Source organism: Pipra filicauda, unplaced genomic scaffold, assembly GCF_003945595.2.
Source record: "Pipra filicauda isolate LSUMZ 115617 unplaced genomic scaffold, ASM394559v2 scaffold176_size3548034_pilon, whole genome shotgun sequence".
In the NCBI taxonomy this organism is placed as follows: Eukaryota; Metazoa; Chordata; class Aves; order Passeriformes; family Pipridae; genus Pipra; species Pipra filicauda.
Genome location: NW_024104283.1, coordinates 285,074 through 311,142, shown reverse-complemented (window position 1 = coordinate 311,142; position 26,069 = coordinate 285,074). Strand labels below are relative to the sequence as shown.

The window sequence follows — 26,069 nt, the reverse complement described above, 5'->3', positions numbered from 1 at the left end:
GCTGTGCGGTGATGCCAACAAACATTAGCCCAGTGAAGCAGCCCATCTCACAGAGCCATGATTCACCCACATCCCTCCCTGTGCAGGTAGCCCACCTTTTACCTAACAGTCTCATGGTTAAAGCACCCATCCAAGCAGCATCTGAGGGATGTATCTGAATTGAGACAGCAATGCCATGGGGCAGTGGTTTTGGCATACAGTCCAGCTTTATTGCTAGCTTCCAAATTTGATTCTGTACTTGGCATTAAACTGTATTGAGCTGCAAAGTGGAAACAGTCCTGAGAAAATGCAAGTCTTTCCCACACTGAGTGCTCTGAACACTGGACTTTCAACATACATGTTTTTTGCACCCCTCTTTTTGGTCCATATAAATCTTATAGCCTTGTCTGGTTCCTACATCTGAGAACAGATGACATTTGTGCAGGGCTCTAACCTTTGAGGGTGAGAGAAGCAGGCTCTGAGCCTGATCCTGGCTCTGCTGTAGTCCAGCACAGCAGCTGAATCAGAAAGGGCTGTGGAAAATGCCCTGAGCAGAGTGACATGCAGAAACCACAGAGGAGGGTTTCTGCCACGTGCAGAAACCACAGAGGAGGGACCTCTACAAATCTAAAGCCAGAAAAGCGCTCACTGAGTGAATTTAAACATCTCCAGCAGCAGCCACCAACTGGGATTCACGTATTTTTTGTAACAACTAAATCCTACACTGGGTACTTCTCCCATCTCTTCTAGATGCTGGTGTCTGAAATGTGCTCAAGCTGGGAAGAGAGGGTTTCCAGAAGGAGAAATCTTCTCTGTGGTCAGGTTGCTTCAGGGTGTGAGGTCACTTGGTCAGGGAGCTGTAATTCCCACACCCTTTCCTATGAAAACCTGGGTGGTGAAGCAGCTAGGGCTCGCCACCTAAACTGCAGCTGAGGGTATGAAGATACTCAATTCCAAGTCTATTAGCTGAAAACCTTTACATGTGGAAAGATAAAAATACGAATGTACTATTTAGCATTTTATTTTACTGATGCGTAAAAAAAAAGAATGCTTTTGCCTACATTTAAACTATAAATTAAAACTGTTTATTCTGTACCTGGCGGGGAATGCTGTTAATTGAATAATATTTTAAAAAAAGGTTTCCACTTTGAATTTTTCTCAGTTCTGCAGGCTGGATATGATCTGAGTTACAGGATTGTATTGTGTTATGACATGATTTGGTTATGTCTTGCTTGTAAGAGTTAGCAATAAAAACTAGTTCACTACACAAATACAATCCTGATTCTGTTTACTTCAGTTGCACCCACAAATAAAGGGAAGGGCTTTATTAGAACTGAACTATACAAAAGTCTGCTAAAACCTTTTCAAAGTACACAAAGAATTTCATTCTCTTTCCAAGATGACTAAGAGCTCCTACAGAAGAGTGCTCTTCCAACTACACAGGAAAAACATTACATCCATAGTGGAAGAGAACATCACTTCTTAAAAGAGGTAATTCATCATATCACCTGCTACCATGTCACCCTGCTTCATAACTTACTTTTATTGACCAAGGACAACGCAGGGGAAGAAAAATGCAGCAGAGTTGCATTGAACATTTAAAAAGTCTAAGAAAGTATAAAAAATCTTCCCATTAAACAGCTATTGATAACTTCTCCTCATAGAGTGCAGCATCATGTAAGGAATACCGTTACTTTACTTCAGAGACAATGCAGAAGGCAGTCATCTGGTGTTGTAAGTCAGTCTGTCCTTAAGCAGTTACTGAGGAAATAGATGTGGCTGTTTTCTAGATGGTGAAATCATACGCTGAACTTTCTTCTTCCTCTCTCTGGGGGAGACTGCTGGCACACCCAAGGGAAAGTCTGGTGCCAGCACTAGGGGGGCACTTTTAGGTTCCTGCTTAGGTAACCCTGCCTTGGCTGCAGCAACACTACAGGAGACATCTAGAGACAGGGCTGTGGAAGAGAAACAGACAGCAAGGCAATCTGCATGTTTCATAGAGCTGTCAGGCTTCTTGTAGCATGAATCATGTCCAGATATAGGTGCATCTAAGGTGTTCCCATAAATCTAATAGTAGATACGAGAAGAGAGCTGTTTACAACCAGGCAGAAGCTCATGGTGTCCAGTTTCACAGCTAAGCAGTGGGACTGGCCCAAAGACTCCTGTTCAAGAGTTCAGGTTCCTGCCCAGCCCAACAGGAACTAATCTTGCCCTTCCTGCTATCCCTTTCCAGCTGGTCTTTGTGGCCCCTTGATCAGCTGCCTTCCCACACCCTCTGTGCAGAGTGTTTGCTGCAGCTGAGCCTCTCTCTTGACCCAGGGCCGCAAAGTCTGCTACAGCTTCTCAAGTTGGCTATTGGATTTCTGAGTCTCACCACAGGCTCCCTTGTAAGCTACCTTTAAGTATGACCTTTATACTTTGCCATACTGCTGCAAAGAACAGTATTGGTTATAATTTGGGTTTACATTTATTATATTATTTGACCTTTTGAAAATAGCCATTTTATGTAAGTGAAACAAGCAGTTTTAAAAATATCAGAGTGGTCCAATGACTCAAGTGGCTGGTTCAAAGCACACTGGGTAGTGCTAGTCTCTTCATATCACATGGTGACTTTGCCATTTTATTACTGCCTCCCTTGAATATCTCATCCAGGTTTGATTTTAAAGGCTAGATTGAGAAGGTCATTTGTAGTCTCAGTCTCATAGCATTAGAGAATATAGATGTGTATTATCAGAAAATTGACTAAATTAAAATAAAAACTATAATAGTAGATCTGTTCCTTGGGGATTTCTATATTTGTGGAGAATTACGCTGACCATTGCTTCCAACTAAATACGACTCAAAAAGTGTGTTACAGATACGCCATCAACATTTTCTTGCTTCTTTTATGATGATTAGGAGGAACATGTTTTAACTGATATAACAGTTGTTTATTAGAATAATGTAATCTCAGTAGATACATAGACCAAATAAAAAACTTTAGGACTCTTCTTTTATTATGTATTTCCCCATCCCTTTGCTAGCATTCCAATGAAAAGTAAATATAATGGGTAAATTTAAGCCTAATGCAACTAGGGATAAATCTGAGTAAGTGCTTTCAACTCCATCCAAGTATAAAGAACAAGAAGGGAAAAAACATGAATCAGTACTGCCTCAGTTTTGCCAGTATAGACATCTCTCAAACGATACTGCTAAAGTTTAACAAGTTGTAAAATATCACATGCAAAGCATGCCTGAAAGGTACGTATTGGAGCTACACTGCAAAGTCCTAAAAATATTTAATTAACTACAAGAACTTTAATACATACTTGAATAGATATATAAAATATTTTTTCTCTCTCAAAAATAATAAATATAAAAATAAGTACTGAAATCAGATAAGATATATATGTAATATATATGTAGCTCAGGATAGCTTAAAGTGCTCTGGCTCTTTGCTTTCTCAAGTCTTAGGAGAATCACAATGTATTATTCCAAAAGTGTATGTATCTTCTTCCCTGGCAAATATGGAGCTAAAAATCTTTGAAAAAAAAGAACATCCTTGGGAAAGCAAGTTAATGGAAGTATTAATCCCTCTATCTAGAGCAGGACAGGTTACTCTGTCCTTTTACTCCTGGAGAAGGTCAGATCAGCACACTGCCCTGCATTGCCCTGCTGGGTGACAGCCTACCGTGGGACCTCAGAGCTGGCCACCAGGACACACACAGGGTTCTCCACACTTACCATTTAAAACATATTATTGCTTATGCCCCAGTTACTGAGAAGTAGCTTGTGTGGTAACAGGAGTTGCACGTTCAATATGCTGTGATTTTTTTCCTGTGTTAATAACTTGTAAATCTGCGGCCTCCTCCTCCTCCATCAATAAATTCTGTCTCCCCGAGACACAAAGTGATCACCAGAACGAATGCGTGGCTAGTACTGAAACGCTTCTGCACTGACACTTCTAGCTGTGTTCTCGGTAGGCATTTGCTTGTTTGGAAAAAAAGGTAACTGAATATCGCGTACGAATAGGTGAGACAGCCACGTAATTAAGGCGACCCCGAAGGCGTGCATCTCCCTTCCGAAGAAACACGTTGCTGGGGTAAGTGAAAGAGAAGAAAATCGTAATTTCATTTATTCCAAAGCAGCAGTTGCAGACAGTTTAACCCCAGACAGCCGTGCCAAAGGAGATGCCGCTCCCCGCCTGCCTCAGGAGCGGCAGGTTTTGCGTGCCCACGCCAGACCGGCACCGGGTTTTAAGGTGCCCAAGCTCAGGGCTCCGCTGTCCCTGAGGGCTCCCCGCAGCCGGCGGCACCGCCGCCCCCTCGACGCTCACCGGCGGTCCGGGAGCCCCGCGGAGGGACCGGCTGCGGAGCGGGAGGGGCGCGGCGGGACGGGCAGCACTTCCCGCCGGCCCGGCCCGGCCCTCCCGGGGCTCCCGCCGCCCGCAGCCCCCCGGGGCGGGCGGAGGCGCCTGCGCGCTGCGGCCGCTCGGTGTCGGTGTCGGTGCCCGCCCGGCGCTGGCGCCGCCCGCAGCTCCCGCCGCCGCTGCCTATTTTAGTCACGGCCGCGGCTCCGTGCCCGTCGCGGGACGCGCTGCCGGCAGCGCCGAGGAGCGGCAGCGCGAATCTGGTCCTGTCCTATCCCGTCGCGTCCCGTCCCGTCCGGGCGGCCGTGAAACTTTTCCTTGGGCCGGGGCACGGGGCAGGTAAGGGGAGCGGGCAGGGCGGGGGCCGAGCTGAGCCGGGGCGGGCTGAAGTCCCGGCGCTGCCTCCGCCCACCCCCGCCGGCGCTGTCCAGTCCGGCAGCGCTCGGAGCGCCGCCCGCGCTGCTCGGGCCGGGGTCGAGCGGAGCCGGGGGCCCCTCCGGCCCCGCTGCGCTCCGGGGCACCCGCGTCGGGGCCGGGGCGGCGGCGGGACCGGCCGTCGGGGGAGGGCTGCCCGCCCCGAGGGCTCGGCGGCGTCCCGGGCGGGTGTGAGAGGTCCTGCCCTGGGAGGGGAGCACTCCCTCCTCCCCTGCGCGCCCTGGTCACCGGAGCGCCCGAGGCAGCCCTGGCTGGAAGTTGGGGAGCTCTGCCGTGTCCCCTTTGCAGAACAGCGCGACACGCTGCCCTGCGCTGCCACTCGCCAGGGCTCTGTCTGGAGTGAGACTCTTCGTTATGTGTCTCGGGTTTAGGGTTTGTCCCTTAGGACGGCGTGGCTTCTGGTTCTGCCCGGGTTCAGCTGCTGCCGCTCACACAAGAGCCGGCTCGGAGAGTATCTCTACTGTCACAAAAGCAACTCGGGATCCGGGGATTTCTTTCTCCGGCTGGGGATTTGCCTCGTAGGCGGACGTTATTTGATTCTTCCCTCTCTCAATCAACAAATGGTAAGAGCAGATGAACCCTGAAATTAAGCTCTGGTTTTGCATTTGCAGTTGCTTCTTTCCAAAGACAGAACGAGTGACACAAACCACTTCTTTTCCCCAAACTATAATATTTTTTCCAAACATATTCTCCCAAATTGTAATATTTTAGCACATTTTCCCGCATCTGTTCTGTAAAGGTTTGTGTGCATTTAGGCTGTCAATCACTTTATGGGCAAATATTTTATGTAGCTAATCTCTTGTAATATTGAATCATGTACCACCTGGTAGTATTATAAAGAAGTCATTAATGAAATTTGGCTTCCAAAATTAGGACTTCTTGCTACTTTATTGTTTAATGGGAATATGATTGTAAACGTACAAGTTGAAATGTCTTCACTGACCACAGCAAAACAAGAAATGGTTTCCACATCTGCAGAACTGGTGCTGTTTGGGCTTTCCACAAAGGTCTGTGTGTTGCCAAACAATAAAGTAGCTTAAAATGTCAAGTTTTAAAGAAATGCTTTGCCTGCAAAATAGTAAGAAAACTGCAAGTCCTCCAGTGAGGGGAATAGATATTGAAACAGAAGAAAATTGTAACTGTGGTTCAGTTGTGGTTCCTGGCACAAACTTTGCCTTGACAGTTACCTGTAAGGTTTGTGTCAGGAACCACAACTGAACCACAGGTTTTATGATGAAAGTTTTTGAGAACAGAAAGTTTACTAAGGATTCAAGAAAAGGGTTATTAGCTGAAGCTAGGTTTGATCTTTTTAGTAAGTGTGTGGGCTCTTCAGAGAAGAGATTTTATTTCATCATTTTAGTGTGTTCCCCTAATTCGCGAAAAAGTATACACTGGTCAGTGTCTCCAGATGGTGATAGAATACCTGTTGTTGGGCATGCCACTGTTGCCCAAACAAAAGTCAGATATTACATAATGAACAAAGCTGCTATTTGTGATTATATTATGTGATGAATCTAAGAGTTTTCTGGCTGTTATAGAAAACTAATGAAGGTGATGCTAAACCCATGCCATGTCCATGCTTCTGCCTGTTTCTCCTTTGTATGTAAAGCTGTATGACACTTGTTCCTGTAAAGCAGAGAGTAGAACTGTACCCAGACTGTACCCTCCAGTAATGATAAATAATTTCAGCAGCTCCATTAGGGCACACTTTCTACCTTTCACTGCATTTCACTCTGGTTTAGAGCTTCCAGGGTATGTAAATATGGTGTTTTGTGGCTCAGTGTGCCATTTATATGTTTGAACACAGGGGTCATGGTACAGTTCTGGAATCCAGTTGTACATGCAGGGATAGTGTGATGAACCAAGCCTCTGTGCTTCTTTCTTTTTTGAGAAATTAAGTTCACATCAGGTAGTTGATTTCATGAGAATACATTCCCATCCAGGGGCACTGCTACACCATACAAATTCATTTAAGCTGTATTCTGCAGAATACATTAACACAGTTTATTAACACAGTTTTAAAGCACTTGTGAAATATGCGTTGTGGCTGCTTTCTCTATTATAATTTAAAAGTTGAACTGTAGAGAAGCTTGAACTTGTACTTGACTTCAAAATTTTATTATAAAACACAATAAAACAGACCCCCTGAATTATTTTTTGACCAATGCTGCACAATTTATAAGAGCCTTGCTCAAATTTATCAGTGCTAGCAATCCATAGTTAGTTTAAAAAATGTCTGACTGTCATTCCATATTCATGTTTCCTAGGACCAAAAGACCTTAAAAAAAGGAGAGAGGGGATTATACTTCTTAGTTTGGCAGGAATACCACATGTACTTGTGGTTCATCAATTCTGATTCAAATTGGAAGAAAATATGTAATTTCTTTCTTCATTTCAGATACTGTCCAGATGATAAAATAAACAGCATCTTCAATATTGGCTTTGCAACCACAGAGGGTTGCATTGTATATTTTACAGTGATAAATGAGGAATTGTTGAAGTACTGTAAGCTCTGTAGAGTTAGCTGGTCTTTAAATATTTAAAGACAAAATAATACCAGCTTCACTGTATGCAGTGCTTCTAATGAACCTTAAACTGTTCTGTATTACTGTGGGTTTTCTTTCGAGGCCTCCCCCCAGCCCAGCTTTTTTCCACTTAAAAAGATTAGTAGGAATTTGAGCAAACTGTAGGCAGAAACAGGCCTTCCCAGCTGCAAGCTCAATAAGTGCCAAGTCCCACTGAAGAGCTCTGCTTTGGAGACAGCAATTCTGCATCTGCTGCAGCAGGGAGACTGGGAGTCAGCCCCAGCTCGGTGAGGAGGACAACCACTCACCAGCCTCGTGCCACTGGTGGGTCGTTCGTGTGGACCATTGACTTCAATGCAGAGATGACACTGGGGTGTCTCCAGGGTTGGGCAGGAGCTGATTGAAGGGGCTGCTTTATTGAACAACCTTGAATATGGTAGCCTAAATTCTGCCTGATCAAAGCAGAGTTATGGCCCTGAAAAGTCCTGCTTGGCTGGTGGTTGTTTTTCAGAGCTGCCCTGAAGGCAGTGAAGCACCACTGGTGGCCGGGCATGCCCCAGCTTCTTGTTTTGCAGCTCTGAGCATTCCCAGAAAGATTGCTCTCCAGGAAGGTATCACTTCACATGGATGATCTGGGAGTGGGACAGTTTGGCAATTGCAGCCCAGGGGGGGACTGGAAGGACAAGGAAGAGTGTGGTTTGACCACTTTTCTTAACACCCGAGATACTTTACCTTCAGTGTGACAGCCTCCACTGGGAGCACTGATCCAGTGGGTGGGACATAGCGATGAGACATGAGTGAGACACAGGATGCCTTCCTCAATCCAAGAGAAGGAGAAATCTGTCTTCCCTCCTCCCATGAGCATGCTCATTTTGACTCGTATGAACAGGTCACTTGCTACCCTTTTCATTAAAACTGTGAAGTTGTGCAGAAGGGAGACTGAGAACTGCACTGCAGTCCCTCCTCATTCCGCGATGACACTCACCCAGGGAGTGGGATCCTGGGGCTTGGTTGCTGGGCTTGCAGACATGTTTCATGGTAAAGCATTCATTGATAACACATCCCTTCTTTTGAAAAACATTCGCAGGAGGGGTGCTAGCTACACATGCATGAAAGTTTCGTCTATAAGGTCTATAGGAGAAATAATTTCAGAAATATACCTGTCTTCAGTGTTTTCTCTTGTCTTAGTTTGTATCTGAGATAAGCTTCTGGATTTCACTGCGAAGACAAGCTATATAATTTTCAGGAGACATTATTGCAAACATCTAATGAGACTTCCTGTAGAATAAAAAATAGAATTGTAGTAAATCAATTAATTTTTTAATAATAGCATACGCAGATTTATTTTAGGGACCAGACGGCATCCTGACTTCCTTAATTCCCAGCAAAGGAAATCTTTAAAACCATCCTACTAATTAATTACCTTTGCTATGAATGCCTGTGTGTCTTTGTGATCTGAATATATCTACTTTTATAGTGACTGATTATCTTGATATCTTTGTCTTTTGGGTTGGGTAGTCTTTTTTTCCTCATCCTTCTTCCGTCTTCCTGAATAGATCTTATGGACTGTGATGAGGCTACTGTACTGTTTTCTATATTGTGCAGGCTGCATTTCCTTGGGAAAGCCTTGTGGTTTTCAGTATTATAATTACAACTTTCTCTGGCATATAGTGTCAAGAAGTTTAAGGTAAGCTAGTTTGTGTTGTTAGTTACTGTCCTAATTGTTGTATGCATGTTTTGAGCCTGATGTGGATTCAAGGATGGATTATCACTGTATTATTTTACCTTATTTATCTGCCCATACTTGCCTACAGGTGCATAGCCATAGCTCTCTGTAGGTGCACAGCTCCTCTGTGCACTGAGTTAGACATTGCAAGAGTTTGGTTGTCTTGGTCCCTTTGGGTGTCTGACCCCAAATGACAACTGCAGAAGGAAAGTAACTTGGAAAAAGCATGATACATAAAGAAGCCTCAAGAGCAGTAGGTGTCAGTAGGGGCCACAGAGGGGATTTCAGAGATGTAGGGGCAATGGAAGGAAGGGGTACGTTAATTGATACATGTGTTTACATTGCATGTAAAACTACTTGCTAAAATTAAGCAGCAGTTTCTTTTTATAATCTAAAAGATTGCTAGACCAGATGTAATTTGCCAGCCTACAGGGGGTGCTCAGAGCTCATCCCTCTGGAAGTGGGGGGTGTCAAGGCCAGGAGGGCCCCCCCCTTGGCTGGAGGGACTGCCTTGTTCCTGGTGGAGTTGCTGAGCTGTTGAGCCAGGCTGTGTCCACTAGCTCATGTATAAACATACACACTGTAGTGGCTAAAACCAGTGAGACAAATCCTGCTAAATCTAGCATAATCTCATTTTGTGCATGAAAATGTATATGCTGTAAAGGAAAATCTTTCTTTGCTTCCAAACCTGTAGCAAACAATTCATCTGGGCTGGTTACACAATTAGCATGTACAGCTCTATAGCCTGTCAACATGTGCAGTGTGAAAGTGCTGAGGGCTTTCTTTCTGAATACTTGGGATAAGGCAACTAAAGAATAGAGTATTCAAACTTTGAATAGTTTTACTTTTGACTTAATTAAGAAGACCGAGGAGAGAACTGCTGGTAGCCTAAGGGCTTTTAGGGTTTATTTTTCACAGGAATTATTGTGATCTAGACACAGTAACTAACACTCAAAGCTTCTCAGAGTTGAATTTGGGTCATCAGTGACAAAAACGGAATAAAGTACATAGTTCTCAAGCAAATAAAAGATGTACATAATTGGTAATTTTTTGTGGGAATACTACAATGTATGAGGGAAATACCCATTTGAGGAGGGGAAGGTTGTACTATGTGCATTTAAATTACAATATAAATTCATTCTGTTTTGACTGGTTTTGTATATTACTTATATGACATTTTAAGTTGCTGGCAGGTATTTATTTGGGAGAGTATAAGTGAAATAGTCCATTTACTACTTTGAAGCTCCAGCAAACTCGTTGATTTTAACACTTTCTGATGACAGCTTAGTCCTTCCAGCTGTTGTTTATTTAAAAGGAGTCCATGCCACTGTACATTGCTCCCATCTCTAGCCTGGGCTGATTTTTTGCATCACTTCATCTGCTCTTAATGAAGAAGGTGGGATGTGTGGTGGGGCAAAACACTCTGAAGCATCTCAGTAATTCAGCCTTTGTTGGCAGGGCTCCTTCCCAAGCTGTGAGGACTCATCTTGAATGAACCTCTGATTTTGGCAGCCTACAGATGTCAATGTGTCAATGTTATTCTGAATATGGCAGGCACTGTGCTGTGTGTGGTGCTCCTTCTTCTCCATAGGCAGGGGACAGAGTAGAAAGTACTCAATGTGTACTTGGGAAGATACAGTTCTTTAGGTTTATAATTCAGATAACCTGCTTTAAATGCAGTTTCCTGCTCATTCGATCATCACCATCAAATGAACTTGTAGCAATAACTATTCACCACAGCCAGGACTTACAAACTTGGCAGTGTTGTGCTGCTATGGAGGATAACTCAGTTGCTATCACAGCTCTTTGTTTTTTTGATTTGGAGGATTTTTCTCCCCCCCCAACCTTGCTTCAATGTAGATGAATGGCTTAATTAGAGTGACTGTTCTGAAGCCCTCAAGAATTTAAATTTTGGACTTGTAGGAACTATAAAGAAAAATGTGAGAGGCCTTATCTAGCACTAAATACCCATCAAAATCAGAAATTTTATTGTCCTTAGGTCCATACCTATTATTGTCTCTGTTCTACATAATACCTGATAATAAAAATTACCACCATTTTTTAGCTCACAAATATTAGAATAATTTCTTGTTTAAGAAGAGGTACTGTCTTGGTTTAATGACAATATATATTCCAGGAGGTGAGATCTCTAATGAGATGAACCCTCTTCCTTTCTTTTAAATATTCCCTTCCCCAAATTCAGAGAGAAATAAAAGATAATGCAAGGAGGACCCAGTGAGGGAAAAATGCATTAGAGTTCATAGTGCACCAGTATCAACCAAAGCTTTGTATTCTTGTGGGTCTGATGTGCCAGGCCATCCAATAGACGTGGTTATCCCATGCCTCTACCTGGCTAGAGGCAGGCCCTCTCTAATGCTGGTCTTGGTAGTCACAGCTTTCTCCCTTGAATACAAATAGGAGGTCCCTTCCAGAGGACCTGATTCTCTCTAGGGGCTTGCCTACAGGAGACTGGAGCTACATCCATCCTTTAGAAAGTGCCTCTGATGGTCATTTTTCCCTTTAACTCCTATACCCATGCTGATAAAGCAGAGGTGAGTTTTCCATCCCATCTCCTCATGTCTTCCCCATATTTGTGTAAAAAGAACCACAGGTTGCCCCATGTGGTGTATCCTCTCTCTATAGCCTGTCTAAATATCTCCAGTTTGCACTGGCATGACATGGACAATGCTTTCCCTAAACTCCTCTCTGAGTTTTTTGTGGTCACTTTTTACTTCCTCAATTAGAGTCCAGAGGTCTTCAGCCAATTCCTCTACAGAAGAGATACAGGCCTGTAATGTGGCTCTTGGGGAAAAAATAAAAAAAAAAACCCTGAGCTTTGATATTCTTGAGAATGTAATAATGTAGATGGCAAGATATTTCTTAGCTTCCCTGCTCTTTTACCGGGAAAAGAACCAGACACTTAAAGACTTTGGAGGTTTTCAATCTTGATGACACCACTGAGAGATACTGGATTTGCAGTTTCTACCATGTGTAATCTCACATTGAAGCATGTATTTTTATTTTAAAAGACAGACATAGAAAGCTGGTTTTGATTTTTTTTAAACTTATTTTGGTTTTTTTTCATGTTTATTGGTTGTGTGTTTTCCTTTTCAAATTCTTAGCAATTATTATATGAAATATATGAAATATAATCATTATCATATGAAAACAAATAACTTGTTGAACAAAAAAAATTATGTGGTCCATGGCATGAAATTATATGAGGTAAAACTTTGAATGTTATAAAATTGCTTTGTAAATGTCCTTTGAGTAATATTTTGCAGGACTACTTACTAAATTACCTCTAATAACATGATCTGTATAGAGATGCTTTTAAGCTTTATAGTCTTTCTTATATATGACAGGTTTTTCAGGCAAAAACCTTGGAGTAGAAAAGACCATCCCCTGTGATACTTGGGTTTCCCATACTGTAGTGTTTGGGGATGTAGTCTGTTGTCTCCAGGAACAGAGAGCAGCCTTGCTCAACACATTAGTGAGAGTGGTTGGACTGAAATCCAGAGCGAGATGGAGGAGGTGAACAAGGAAAAAGAGTTCACTGTCTCTTCTTGTTAAAGAGCTTGGTAGAATGTTAAATAAGGCTCTCAGGGGGCAGTTTCAGGACCAACAAATGCAACTACCTTCTCAACAGTGGGGCTGTGCAAAGGCTTGTCACAGAATGTTGTGAATACAAGTACAGGTTTACATGGGTTCATTTCAATGGTTGTTACAGGGTTCACAGATACAGGAATATGATCTTCAGTTGAATGAATATTAAGGTTTGATCCTGAAATCACAGAGCTGCAAGGGGAATTGGAAGACTGTAATGTAGTCTGTGGTTTTAGACAGTAAAAACTTTGATAGAGGCTAGCTGATGAAAATAATTTTATAAGTAATTAGTCTTTTCTTCACTTGTCCAGATCAGATGAAGCTACAGATGACATGACCAAAGTCAAAACAATGCATGAACTGATGAGAAATAGCATGGAGAACATTAACTGCCTAGTTGCTGGATATCCTAAGCGCAACCTCACTACCAAAAGAGACCCTGATGTTATATGATCACGGAACAGAGTTCGCAAGAATGGAAAAGCAAAGGAGTTCACTAGTTGCATCTCATAAATAAAAATTTCCAAGATTTAGCTGAATCAACAAATTATTCCAGCCATGGGAGAAAATGCAAGTTTTTGGGAAAGTTTGATATATGCACATCCTACGTGTACCACCTGGAAGCAAGAGGCAGAGGGATCTATCTACCACCTAGCCAGTATTCTCTTTGTTGTGGGCTTCATGGGTGGAAGTGGATTCTTTGGGCTTCTCTATGTCTTCAGCCTGCTTGGATTGGGCTTTCTCTGCTCTTCTGTTTGGGCTTGGCTGGATATCTGTGCTGCTGATATATTCTCCTGGAATTTTATACTGTTTGCTATATGCTTCGTCCAGTTCATTTATGTTACCTACCAAGTTCGGAGTGTTGCCTTTGACAGAGAATTCCAGGAACTCTACAGTGCTCTGTTCCAGCCTCTGGGAATTTCCTTGACTGTGTACAGGAAGATCGTCTTGTGCTGTGATGCAGAAGTGATTACCCTGGAGAAGGAACACTGTTACGCCATGCAGGGCAAAACACCTATTGATAAACTGTCCTTGCTTGTATCAGGCAGGTTGGTATTAGTTTGTTCAGGTATGCTGCAAATACCTTTGTTTTTAACTCCTTGAAAATGAGAGCAAAAAAAAAAAAAGGCCTGATTTGTGTATTGTTTGTTTATTTTCCAATACAATAGATTAAATATTAATGCAAATCATATAAATATTAATAGGCTAAATACACTTGTCTAGGATAGCACTATCATAAAAACACTAAGCACAAAATCTGTAATAGCATAAAGAAAAAGATTTGAAGTCATTCTTTTCCAGCCACTATATCATAGCACTTAACAGGTTAGGCAGATAAAGGGAACAAATATATACTTCAGTTTTCAGGCTGTGGTTTGCTATCTATCTACTGCCTAGCTGATGAGAACAGCATCTGTCTTATTTTTCTTTACTTATATAATCTGAAATGGGACTAAAAGTTAGTTATGAAACTCAATATACTGAGATAAACTCTGTGTAATCTTGACATTGATACAGATTGTATTTAGTTGCTTTCAGGGGGGTGGGAGAAGAAAAGGAGTAAGGGAGAGCAAAAGGCTTAAAAGCACCTTTTCATTACAAGGGGACATAGTTGAGCCCTGTCAAGATTTGCAGAACTGTATCTACAGTTACTGTGTACTGTGGCCCTTTGTTAGACCCTGAGGCAATAAATCGACCTGCTTGTATTCCCTAATTATAGGGAAACCTTCTGGCAACTTTGCCGATACTTTACTGAAGGGAAATACTAGCTTTCGTACTGTATGAAAAGCAGTATGCAATACTAGGCTGCCACAAGACTAGGTGGGATACCCAGGATGATGTCCATGGACTGTCTTTGATGGGACACTTTGTGGGTGAATTTTGATAGCCTGCTGCATGGACAGATGGAATTTGTAGGCAGCTTGACATTCAGCTGATTTAGGACTACTTGCAGTGGACAATATGGATTGTAGGCAATTGTCCTTAATGACACCCTGGTTCAGAGCTTTGTTGGGAGTACCTCATGGAGATTGCTTTTGGTCATAGGTGTACTATAGGAGAAGTATCCACCCTTCTACATGCCCAGCCAGATAGTAATCAACTAACAGGAAGTTCCTACTGCCCTTCTTCACCTGGTACAGGGCTTCTTGTGTGCCTTCAAACTTAAATATTATTTTAAAAGTAGAAAGGAAATTTTTCTTTTCGTGGCATCTGCAGGAGGCCGCAACATTCACATAGAGATCCCATACCTCCAGGCTGTTCTCCTGGCTCCAGACACAGTCCTGTGGCCATGTAATTCCTGTTAAACATGGAGAGAGCCCTCTCTACTACATGCCGTGGGGAACTCCTGCTTCCCACTCCCTGCTTTTGCCACTTTGTTCCCTCTAAAGTGCCTATTTGCCAAACCTAGAAGTAAATCCCATGGTTTTCAGGGGAACGAGGCAAATGGTGTTACAGGCATTGGTCTTTCACTGCTCCAGTTCACACTGGCCTTTTAATGACGAAGCTAGCATATCACTGCACAGACTGCACTGCACTGCCACAGAGAGAATAATATGACTTGAATAAAGCCTGCAAAGATTTCCATTTCAGTTGCGTGATTGTCTTGTGTTCTCTTTCAATTGGCCTGATCAAGTTGGGTTTAAAAATATAATTAGGATACTGTTGGCCATTGATTGCTTTTTTGTGCTCTCAAAGCTATATTTAAATTCCTCACACAGCACATTTTTGTTACAGTCCTTGCTGGTGTACAGGTAGTGCTAACAAATTAACATGTCTTATCTTGGTAGGATCAGAGTAACAGTTGATGGGGAGTTTCTGCATTATATTTTTCCTCTCCAATTTCTGGATTCTCCTGAATGGGATTCACTGAGGCCCACAGAAGAGGGAATTTTCCAGGTAAAAGATGAGGGTTTTTGTTTAATGGGTTTCTTTTAGTACTACAAAAAACTGTTCAAGTACTATTTGGTTTAGAAATAAATTTATTCAGTTGTGGGGTTTTGGGATGCTATAAAAATAAGTGGCATTCTATTAATTTTGGGAGCAAAGTCCTCTTTAGCTGTTGGACTGGTTTAGCTGTTTGTATCTTGTTACAACAGATAGGGTTTTTCTTAAAGCTAATCCAGGAGGTAGGCCCTGTTTGCATTCTTTGGCTGTGCCAATATCCAGCCCTGAGAAGCCAGATTTGCATGAGGCGGATAGAAACTGGTGCTGAAGAGGCTTCTCAATGGGAGATGAGCCAGGGAGAGACGTGCCTGTGACACAGCTTGGCACAGGTTACAGCACAGGACATTGTGTCGGTCGGGGCTGCCCCCTCTAATCTGTGAGCCCTCCCACTGCTGTTACTTGACCGACATGCTGTCTCCTGCCTGTGTGGGATCTGATGTCTCCTGTCACAAGGGCAAATGGCATTTGTCGAGAGCTTTCTTTAGACCTGCCTTTCCAGCTGAGGCTGCCAAGAGTGGAGCAGGGAGTGCAGGGCTGAGGCAGGGCATCCTTACAAGGTGGGCACAGTCATACTGTCACCAAAGCCAACCAGATGTGATCATTCAGTCCATCCCCAGTCACCCTTCTCGCTTGTCTTTTGCCTACAGTAGACCTTCCAGAGCTCTCTGCCTGGATTAAAAGGCTCTAATTGCAGTAGGCAGGTTCTGCTGAGATAGGGGGGTGCCTTCTGAGCAAGGAGAGCAGTGGCAACATCACTGCCTTGTCACCTAGCTCTTTAATTTTCTCTTCTATAGGTAACACTTACAGCAGAGACAGATTGTCGGTACGTGGCCTGGAGGAGAAAGAAGCTCTATCTGCTGTTTGCTAAACACCGTTTCATCTCCCGCCTGTTCTCAATTTTAATTGGGAGCGACATTGCTGAAAAACTGTATGCCTTGAATGACAGGGTGCACGTGGGGCAAGGCTTTAGATATGACATTCGGTTACCAAACTTCTATCATGTTGCACTGCCAGAGACCCCTCCAGTGCAGGTCTCTCCCCACCACCTACAGCGAGGCTCCCCACGCCGCAAGCCCTCAGGGGTTACAAACTGCGGCTCCTTCCTCTCACCGCCCTAGGAAGGAACATTCTGCTGCAGCCATTCCTCAAAGTGATGAAAGAAAATGCAAAGTGGCAAAGCAGAAGAGCAGAAGCAGATCAAGACCCAGTCAAGCCAGATTTGACTGACAAGTGCCATTTACGTTTATTGGAGTAGCTTGAATTTTCTCCCTCTCAAGCCAGCAGGTTGGCTTCTGCATTTTTACTGTCTGTGCAATATGTTTACTTTCTGTTGATTCTTCTGTTGATCTTCATCTTCTTACTTTTGGAGGAAAACAAATCATAACAGGTTGAGGTTTTATTGCAATTGTGGTGGCCTCTGTGTTGTGTTGTTTGGGATTTTTTTAAAAAAGCAAGCCCACGGTATTTGTAATTATATTTTCTCAAAATTTTTGCCATAATGAAGTATAGTCAGAATAGTCAATGAAAACAAGTTGTCTTCAAAATATAGCAACTTGCTTATAACATTCATATTTATGCCACATGAACATTGTTTCAATTAACACGAATAATGCAGAAAACCAAGGACCAATCATATTGGGTTTGTTTCTTAAAGAAGTGAAAGATTTCGAAATGCACAACAAGATTCTTAAAGAAACCAAAAAAAGAAAACAACAAATTCTATCCTGTGAGTGATTGGTTTCTCTCTGACTGTCCTAAAGAGGTATTATGTGAAAACAAACATAAATGTCATTGCTGGCTTTACAAAAATAGAACAGTTGTAACTGGTGCAACTATAGCTTAGGGAAACGATTGTGTAGTGTTTCTGATAGAATGTGATGCTATAGGACTTAGGCTTCTGCAGTGCTGGTGCCCTTCGTGACATGTACAATAATCAATCAACTGCCAAACAACTGGAGTTTGTTGTACAATATTCTTTTTAGCTACATTTGTAGGAAGAGACTAAAACAGCTGCAGCAATAAATACAATTTTTAACTGAAACATTCTTGTTTAGCTTCCAGTCACTTTTCTGTGCCTATGAAATTCCTGATTGAAAAGATATTCTCTCCCTAGTTCTGTAGTGTTTTAATGGTGTAAGGGAGCCCCAGCTCATACTTAGTAGGAGAGAGTTGGTTTCGACCCTTGAGGTCACTGTGCCTTTGGAGAGAAGTGTCTGAATGTCTTTGCTAACTCACCTTCCTGCTGCTATCCCTGATGCCAGCCAGTAATCAAAAAATAAGAACCATTACTATTTAATGAGAATGGATTGCCTCTTGATATATCTGGAAGTAGATCGTATTTTTAATATTTTAAAATTGCTGGCCTGTTTGGTAGGATGACCACTGAGTGTTTTTCTCATATGTGGGTATACATATGAGTTTAGAACTGAGTTGTTGATGGAGGACGTAAAATGATGATACAATCTTATGCTGAAAGATAATCATGCAATATGTATAAGAAAGCTATTAGAAGTGATATGAAACACTTCCTGTTTGAAGGACCTTCAGTGTAGAGCAGATAACATTGTACAAGTTTTGCTTTTAGCTTTATATTACTTTCTCAGAGAGGAAAATCTGACAAACATAAATACCACAGCGTGCAATGGGATAATCTCCAAATCATTCTCATAACCCTTCCATGCACTGTATTCTCTATCTACTACTTAGAGCATAAAGTCCCTGAGTCACAGAGCTACTTTGTCCTGGTCAAAACAGAATTAAAAAAAATGGAAACAGAGAGTTCATTGATGGCTTTTAAAGACCTGTTAAGATGATAACACGGTGCCATTGCCTGGCAGTGTGCAGTAAGGATGTACAGCTGTGTGTGCCCTCTTCCTATACTTTCATGGTTAAGGGACAGGATAGCAGGCTACCTGGCCTTGGTATGACTCAGGACAGGTATTCTCATGTAACTTCAGTGCTGTGATTGTGCTATCTTGTCCTATTTGTCAATGGTGCCTGAGGTGGGTAAGAAGTGCGTCATCTCTCATGGGTGTTGTCACTTGGGCTGTGCCTCACAATCCCTCTCTGCTTTAGTTGGCCGAGTTGCTCTGAAAACCTTACACTGTGTTTTAACAGGCCATTTAAAAATAACCCCCCACCCCTCATTCTGATAAAATAACAAGAATATGTAAATTTCTCATGCTATAACACATGTTGGACCAATATGAAGTTTATACTCAATGTTTCATGTGTTAACAATCTACAAAAATAAAAATATTTTATATACATAAAAGAGATCTTATTCTAGATTTAGGTGTAATATAAATGATTAATTTTCAGTTTTCTTGAATATATAGGTTTGGCCCATATAATCAAGAAAACTTGTCTTTACTAAATTCTGATCCTACTAAAGTTAACTAATTTGATCATCTTCACCTTCAAAATAAGACCAAGGAGTCTTGCTCATCCAATTTTTATATCAAGCTTCTATATTCTATTTAAACTATAGCATACTGCTTAGAAAGATACCTGCTCTGGAGTGATAGGTGCTTTGTGACATACTTTTGGTAATTTTTTTCTTCTTTGTGACTGGTGTGTGCCTTGGTTTCAGCCTGGTTTCCAAACACAATCCTCTGTGATGCTTTTCACTGCTGAAATCAGTTACTGTCAGAAATCTCTACTAGGACATCTGAGTCAATATCTGAACATACTCTTAGCTAATCTTGTTTAGCTGTTGCTACTGTGCTTTTTGGGCTTTGAGTCACTTTTAAAAATTGTTTCTAGTTTTCCAGCATCTGTTTGAGTTATGACTAGCAGAACATTTCAGCTGTAGAATTCAGGGCATATATATCTACAATAATATAAGTACACACAAAAGGACTGGAAACAAGACAGCAAGCCTGCTCTACTTCTGTTTCATTTTTTTTTTAATCTGGACAGCATTTCTAAAACATACTGTAAAATACTCTCTGGTATGCATCTCGTAAACCAGTGTTTTCGGAGGGCTGTGTAATCTACCTGAGCGAAGACTCAAGACTGATGTCAGTGAAATCAGACAAGCTTTTGTGATATCCTATACGTGCAGTCATTAGGGAGTTGGGATTGCTCAGCCTGGAGAAAAGAAGTCTCCAGGGACACCTTATTGCAGCCTTTCACTTACTAAAGGGGGCTTATAAGAAAGATGAGGACAGAATTTTTATAGCAGGGCTTGTTGCGATAGGACAAGAGGTACTGGCTTTAAACTCAAAGAGGGTAGATTCAGATTAGATATAAGGAAGAATCTTTTTATGACGACTGTGTTGAAACACTGAAACAGACTGCCCAGAGAGATGGTGGATGCCTTGTCCCTGGGAACATTCAAATTCAAAATCTGAGCAACCTGGTCTATTTGAAGAGATCTCTGCTTATTCAAGGGGCTTGGACTAGATGGTCTTTAAAGGTCCCTTCCAACCCAGACTGTTCTATGATTCTATGATTATTTATAGGTTAGTAAACATTTGGAGCTAGGATGGAGTTCTGACTTGAGCATCATCCAATTTAAGCCCCTGTTACTACTCGGGAATAATTATCAGTGAGGTGATCAGCCTCCTTCATAATCGGTTTAAGCAAATGGATACTTAAGTCCATGTTGCTGTCAATGAATCCTTTTCTTGTTATGCAGTGATTCCCCTTTACTCACATTTTACATTTTTACCAGTTCCATAACCTTTTGTGGGGTTATGTTTGGATTTGTATACTACTGTAGGTAAGAGTGGCAGAATCTGGTGCACGTGATGCTTTACTCATTCATCAGCATCAGTTTATCTTCCAGACTTTTTATAATTGTGGACATCGTGTTGGAATAGCCCTTACAGCCTGCAGAAGGGTTCAAATTTACTGCACAAGCCAGGAAAACATATGGCCTAGGACGGTCCAAAACAGGATGGGGAGGTAGGGGACAGGAAGAGAGCACTCAACTTCATACAGGTTTTGTCTAGGAGAGGTTTATTTTAAATCAGGCTTGTGGCAAATTAATTTGTTGGATGCAGCAATGTATAGTGAGAATTTCAAAGCACGTCTTGCCTATTTAGGGGCATGGGACTGACCCTGCAATTCTTTCATTATGTAGTAGTTTCTTAACTACTAGCAGGGTAAGTACAGCTAACACTTTTCATCATGCAATTCCACTCAAAACTACACAAACTACAGAATAACCAGAGCGGACATACCCCAATGTACTGTTATAGTTAATAATTTTTGCAAGGCAAATTTTAAGTGCTTAATGAAAAAGATTATTTTATTCAGTTGCCTGTGATAACAGAGGCTGGACTTGGTGACTGAGGAGGGCCATTGAGGTTCTGTGTTTTCAAGAATTAATTGCCCAGCAAGTATGACAGTGTTCAAAGGAAACTCAGTGATGGAAAGAAATATGGCAAACTATACATATAGAGATATGTTCTGTGCTAGGATAAAGCTGGGAAAGCTGCATACATGATTGGATGAAAATGCATAGTTTTGCTATACCACAAAAAAGGTATATGCTTGTAGTAATTAAATAATATGTTGATACTGCATTTTCAGGAAAAAAAGTGTTTAAAAGATTTTGCTTATTGTAAATGATAAATATAAGACATATTTGGTCTCAATGTATATGAAAAATTAAAAGACAGTATTGTATTGATCATATAAACAGGTATTGCAAACCATGTGTTAAAAGTGAAACAAATCTGCAGCTATTTACATAGAAGAAAACTGTTTAAATAGAAAAGGGAAAAAATAGTATCTATTTGGTGAATTCAGATGTGAACAGATTAAGTATTTTTCTTTCTACTCCTGTAATAATTGAATGCATATTTTTCCTCCCTAGAGTGTTGCTGTATGACAGAATTTTTTTACTATATAACAAAATAAATACCATATTTAAGCTGATTTGTTAATCCCTCTTGAAAATACTTACTTTGTTTACATTAATATGTATTAAAATATAATAGGTTCAGAGGTCTCAAGGGAGAACACCCTTTTTTTTATGTTTGTCTAATTCACATTAACTTTCCTTTCTTGTAGATTTTTGTGTCCCTTCAGTTTCTGCTTACTGTAATTCTGCTTCTCTGGGAATCAAAAGAGTTAATTGAACTTGACATGTGAATCAAGCCACCTCATGCTGATGAATCAAACCATGTAGGTTGAGCTTCATCAGCAGGAGCGTGTAGGAGAAAGGCAGCGCAAACATGTCATCTTTGAGCTCTAGATTTTGGGTCACGTCCCAAACCATGGCTAGCAATGCCCTCCTAGAGGGTAGCTTTGCAGGGGGTTCTGCCAGCAGAAGGTTTGGACCCAAATCATCACTCTGCAAGCTACAAACGTTGTTAAATATTGTTCTGGACTGCAAAAAAAGATGGGACATTCTCAAAAGCTTGTAGGAGCAGAAGGATTTTATAGCAGTTACTCTTCTGCTGTGGATTCACAGGCAATTTTTTTTTAGTTGTCAGTTCCACTGCAGCTCCTAATTAGAGGGATTGATGGTACATCGTGAGGGCAGGACTGTTTCGCTGCCTGAGTGAGGTTTTGAAGATGAAGGATGATAAAAGATACATGATCAAGAACTCAGACACCAAAGTCATATAAATAAACAATTGCAATAAAATAATAGTGGTAAATATTTCAGCAGTGAATCTCATCATTTTCATTGTATCTAATGGTTACTCTCCATCCAAGCTTGTCTGAAACTATATCATGTAGTATATAGGGGGATATAATAATTTTCTGGGAGTAAGGTCCATTAGGATAAGAAAGACACTGAAGCCAACAATCCCATTTAATGGATAAATGCTCTAACTATGTCATTGTATAGAAGTGGGCACCACCATCACCTTCTATAGAAACTGCCCATCATAGGCAAGCATTAAAGCATCTCAGATCTGTAAAAGGAGGTGAGCAGGTCCCTGTCCCCAGGCAGGGATTCTGGCAGGATGATCCCAAGCAGCCTGCAGGAGTCTGGGCTCAGTGGAGATGAAGCACACATATAGGTGTAGTGTTTCCCATGTGTAGGTTTTAGGGACTCCTAATAAGAGTACAGGACAATGTAGATACCCAGTGCTGGGCTTGGACTTCCAGGGCCCAACTGCAGGACATGTCTACAAGGGTGGGATACTGGCAGGTAAGATATGGGATGACTTTAAAACACATTAGGTGTGACCCTGTATCTTCCCATAAGCATTCTCTCACATGAGGGTAAATGAAAAATAACTTACTCCATAACAAAAGTGAGGCAAGCCAGTTCACTTCTACCAGGATACACAGGCATGAGTATCAGCAGTTTCTATAAAACAGCTGTTGTGCTGGAAATCCTTATTGTGCTTCATTCATCTTACTCTCTCACATTAAAATCTTTAAAACTTTCACTGAGTTCTGTTGTAGTAGCTATTCTATTTTACTAAGAATTTTAGCTTAGATAAAATATTTTGAGTATGAAGAAAAACTATCCTGTTTTCATTTACAGAAAGGTCATGTCCTCTCAGATGATATTCTGAAGCAGATCTTCCTACTGAGGGGAATGGAGTACTTCTTAAGAAGGAATTATACATTCAGGACTATGCTCTGTTTCTCACTGGATCTCCATTTTCTTGTTCAAAAGCATAGTGTCCTTTCAGTATATATGTTCATTATTTAAAGAATTAATGAGTAAGTACTAGTAGAAAAAAATACAATAAATACTGATACATAAAACATTTTATATTGGTTTTTATTTTACAAATTATTAGTACTTTTTTGTCTACCATTTTTGTTGCCATTTTAGGTCTGAAACTGCTTTATACAGTGGTATATGTACTTAAGCTACATGCAAAAGCAATAATCTTAAATATATGTATGTTTATTGCAGTCTGTATCCCTGTTTTTAACCCTATATAATAGGGTTTTGTTTGTTGCTTTTTTCTTTACAGAACGAAAAAGTATAATAAACATTACTCAGAAGACTGGTCTTATTTATTCATTGAAATTAGAAGGATTCCCAATTTTGATTTTTTTGCATTTGTGTTTACCTTTGCTCTCAAAGATCAGGGTAGGTAGAAGCAGTTGTGGCATGCTGTAACTCAGAACACATGTTGATAGTGCTTCATGATATCCACAGTTGAAGTCTGGCGTCAGGCAGCATAGATGGGGTGCACACCAAAGGCAGACCAGACACTCCTTAGCAACTGTTTGGTGCTGACTCTTCAGAAACGGCGGAGGAGGCAATGAATTAAAAAATTGGGTGCTTATTATCACCTTGAGGTTTATGCTTAAAACAAGGAGTATTTCAAAGTCTCTTATTTAGGACTGCTAATCTGATCAAGTGCATAAAATGCTCCTGCTTGGTGCTTAGCCTAGATCAACCCATTTCTGTGCATTTGGACCAAACTTGTGCATTCCTGGTTTGCTTTTTGCTCTCGAACTTTTGTTCCTAATATTTCTTTTGGCTTACTTTCTTCCCCAGTGTGTTCCTTGGTGTTTTTCTCCCCAGTCTTGTTCTCTGTGTATTTTTGAAAAGAAAAAAATTGTATCTATAAAAGCTACCTCATGCCTATACAAAGTTCTTCTGAGCTAATCTATTTACCTTTTCTTCCCCCTCAGACAGTGGAGTGTTTTCACTCTCAAATCCTACATGCTTTCTCTGTCGCTTGTTGAAATAATTCCTTAGACTCATCTTCTGCCTCCCCCTACTTCTCTTTGTCCTCCTTCTTCAAGTTTTTAAGTTAGGTTTGTTTTTTTTTCAGTTCTGTCTGTCCTTTTGGATGTGTTAAACACTTGTTATTTTTTCCAATTTTTTTATTAATTTCTAATAATTTTTTCTAATTTCTAATATTGTTCCTTTTCTAATCTTTAAATAAAATTCTAAATCCTCATCAATAATTTTAAAAATTCCTACAAAATTGTTAATAATGGTGCTAATATGCAATGTCTTGGAGATTCAATCCTAGCCTTTGCTTCTCAAAAATAGCCACCAGTGAATATCGAAATGTAGAGCCAAAAAGGACTAATACTGCAACAGAACATTAATTGTCATTGTACCAACACCCAAAAGCATGCGTGCATTTGTCCTCCAACAATATTCGCAATTCCTTTGGTTTATAAAGACAGTCACACAGACCCATATAAATTCACAAGGATCTCTGCAGAGAGAACTTTGAGAGCTGCAGTTGAAATGGATTTATTTCAGGATTAGCACAGATATCTCTGCATGATCATTTTGAACTTTCTTTATGCGTGGAAGTTGTCCAAAAAGGGAACAGAAAAATCACAGTCAGTTCACCCAGTGCTGCCAAATCTGCTGTAGCAGGGACCCCTAAAAAATGGGCTGTCACCCGATGAGAGGACAGATGCAATGCAAAAGCATGGCTCTATTACTTGTCTTTCAGTTTTATGTGAAGCAAGAGCTGCCTCACATTAGCAGAGAGCGACATGTTGATAGCAATTTGAGTTCCAGACAAGCAATGTAGTCAAACTGCATCTCTGGTATTCCTGTATTTCCAGAAAGAAGCCAACCCCCAGAGGACAGGCTCCCTGCTATTCCCCAATGCGGTTAGCAAGCTGCCCTGGCAGGGCAGTGACAAGCGCATCATGACCCTGCTTTAGGAAATCCAACCTGTTTTATATCAGCTCTCCTATTTTGGGGGGGAATCATGTGATTTAAGTAGAGCTAGAGCAAGCAGAGCAGGCCCTTCCATCAAGTCCCAGAAAAATCACTTGCAAGCAGTTCATAGAAATCATTCACTGAGCAATTTCAAATAATGAACATACAAAATAAAGTGTCAGCAGGGAACCGCTCATGCATAATTTGGGAACAGGGATAATTGTTCAGTGTGACTGAATAAATTGTTTACTCTGTACAGTTTAGATAATTTTAATAGCAAACAATTTTACTCTGTCCTTATACCTCAGGATCATGTACCCATTGGATAAACATCTACAACAACCAGTGCTTCTGTTAAAACTTGCATGCTTAGACAGATTATTTTAGAAGAAAGTTGGCTCCTGGCTCTAAGTTTGCAACAATCATTTACTATACTATTAAATCAAATACCTGGAAGCCCTGGGATATGGTGTTTTATACCTTGGATTCAAACAAGAGGACAGCCTGTCTTGTATTAACAGGAGACACGCTCCCTGCAGGTGTTGCACTGGAAGAATTGCCTGATAATACATCAGAAAGTGTCTCTTGGAGGCTTGAGTTAAAAATGCATGGAACGCACATATTCCTTTTAAATAAACCTCCAGAATATTAGAAAGCCAAGAGAGTATTTGTCATTCACAATCTCTGCCATACAAACTTCCTTCTAAGAAAACATAATTCTTGAGGATGCTTTCAAGCAAAATCCATATAAATAAATTTTCTGTGGAAAATACGTGTAATTTTTCAGTTATATGACAAATAATTTCAGCAACTGGGATGGGATTTGCCAGTGTATTTTGTCCCACTCCAGACAGTTGTCAAATACACACAGGATTAATTACTTTCCAACGGAGCCCCCTTATATTGTCTATAGAGGGAGTTTAAAAGATTAGT

The 26,069-nt window shown here is 41.1% G+C and overlaps 2 protein-coding genes across 7 annotated transcripts in view; both read left to right on the top strand.

The window, feature by feature from the left end:
- Positions 1-4,509: 4,509 nt before the first annotated feature.
- Positions 4,510-16,703, top strand: POPDC3 (popeye domain containing 3). 3 transcript variants are annotated; one of them, XM_027731648.2, is made up of 4 exons: positions 4,510-4,666; positions 12,931-13,668; positions 15,409-15,517; positions 16,360-16,703. In XM_027731648.2, exons 2-4 carry the CDS (start codon positions 13,178-13,180, stop codon positions 16,681-16,683), a joined length of 924 nt encoding a protein of 307 aa, XP_027587449.1. In that variant the 5' UTR covers positions 4,510-4,666; positions 12,931-13,177; the 3' UTR covers positions 16,684-16,703. The 3 variants fall into 3 exon arrangements, with proteins under 3 accessions (XP_027587449.1, XP_027587438.1, XP_039235732.1); XM_027731637.2 differs by lacking the exon at positions 4,510-4,666 and adding an exon at positions 5,254-5,325; XM_039379798.1 differs by lacking the exon at positions 4,510-4,666 and having other exon boundaries at positions 12,247-13,668.
- BVES (blood vessel epicardial substance) overlaps positions 5,268-26,069 on the top strand; it is a 49,712-nt gene continuing 28,910 nt past the window's right edge. For 2 of the 4 annotated variants that reach the window (XM_039379792.1, XM_039379797.1), the window contains exon 1: positions 23,149-23,206. In XM_039379792.1, coding sequence (XP_039235726.1) covers positions 23,203-23,206 — 4 coding nt within the window. In that variant the 5' untranslated portion in view covers positions 23,149-23,202. Of the gene's footprint in view, positions 5,326-16,767; positions 16,850-23,148; positions 23,207-26,069 lie in introns of those variants that run through there. The other 2 variants (XM_039379795.1, XM_039379793.1) reach the window with 2 other exon arrangements.

What these genes read in the sequence shown, in the direction of transcription:
- POPDC3 (XM_027731648.2), top strand. Translation starts at nt 13,178, where the DNA reads ATGGGAGAAAATGCAAGTTTTTGGGAAAGTTTGATATATGCACATCCT. An exon ending in TCCTTGCTTGTATCAGGCAG is followed by an intron (nt 13,669 to 15,408) that starts GTTGGTATTAGT and finishes TTATCTTGGTAG; the next exon opens with GATCAGAGTAACAGTTGATG. An exon ending in CAGAAGAGGGAATTTTCCAG is followed by an intron (nt 15,518 to 16,359) that starts GTAAAAGATGAG and finishes TCTCTTCTATAG; the next exon opens with GTAACACTTACAGCAGAGAC.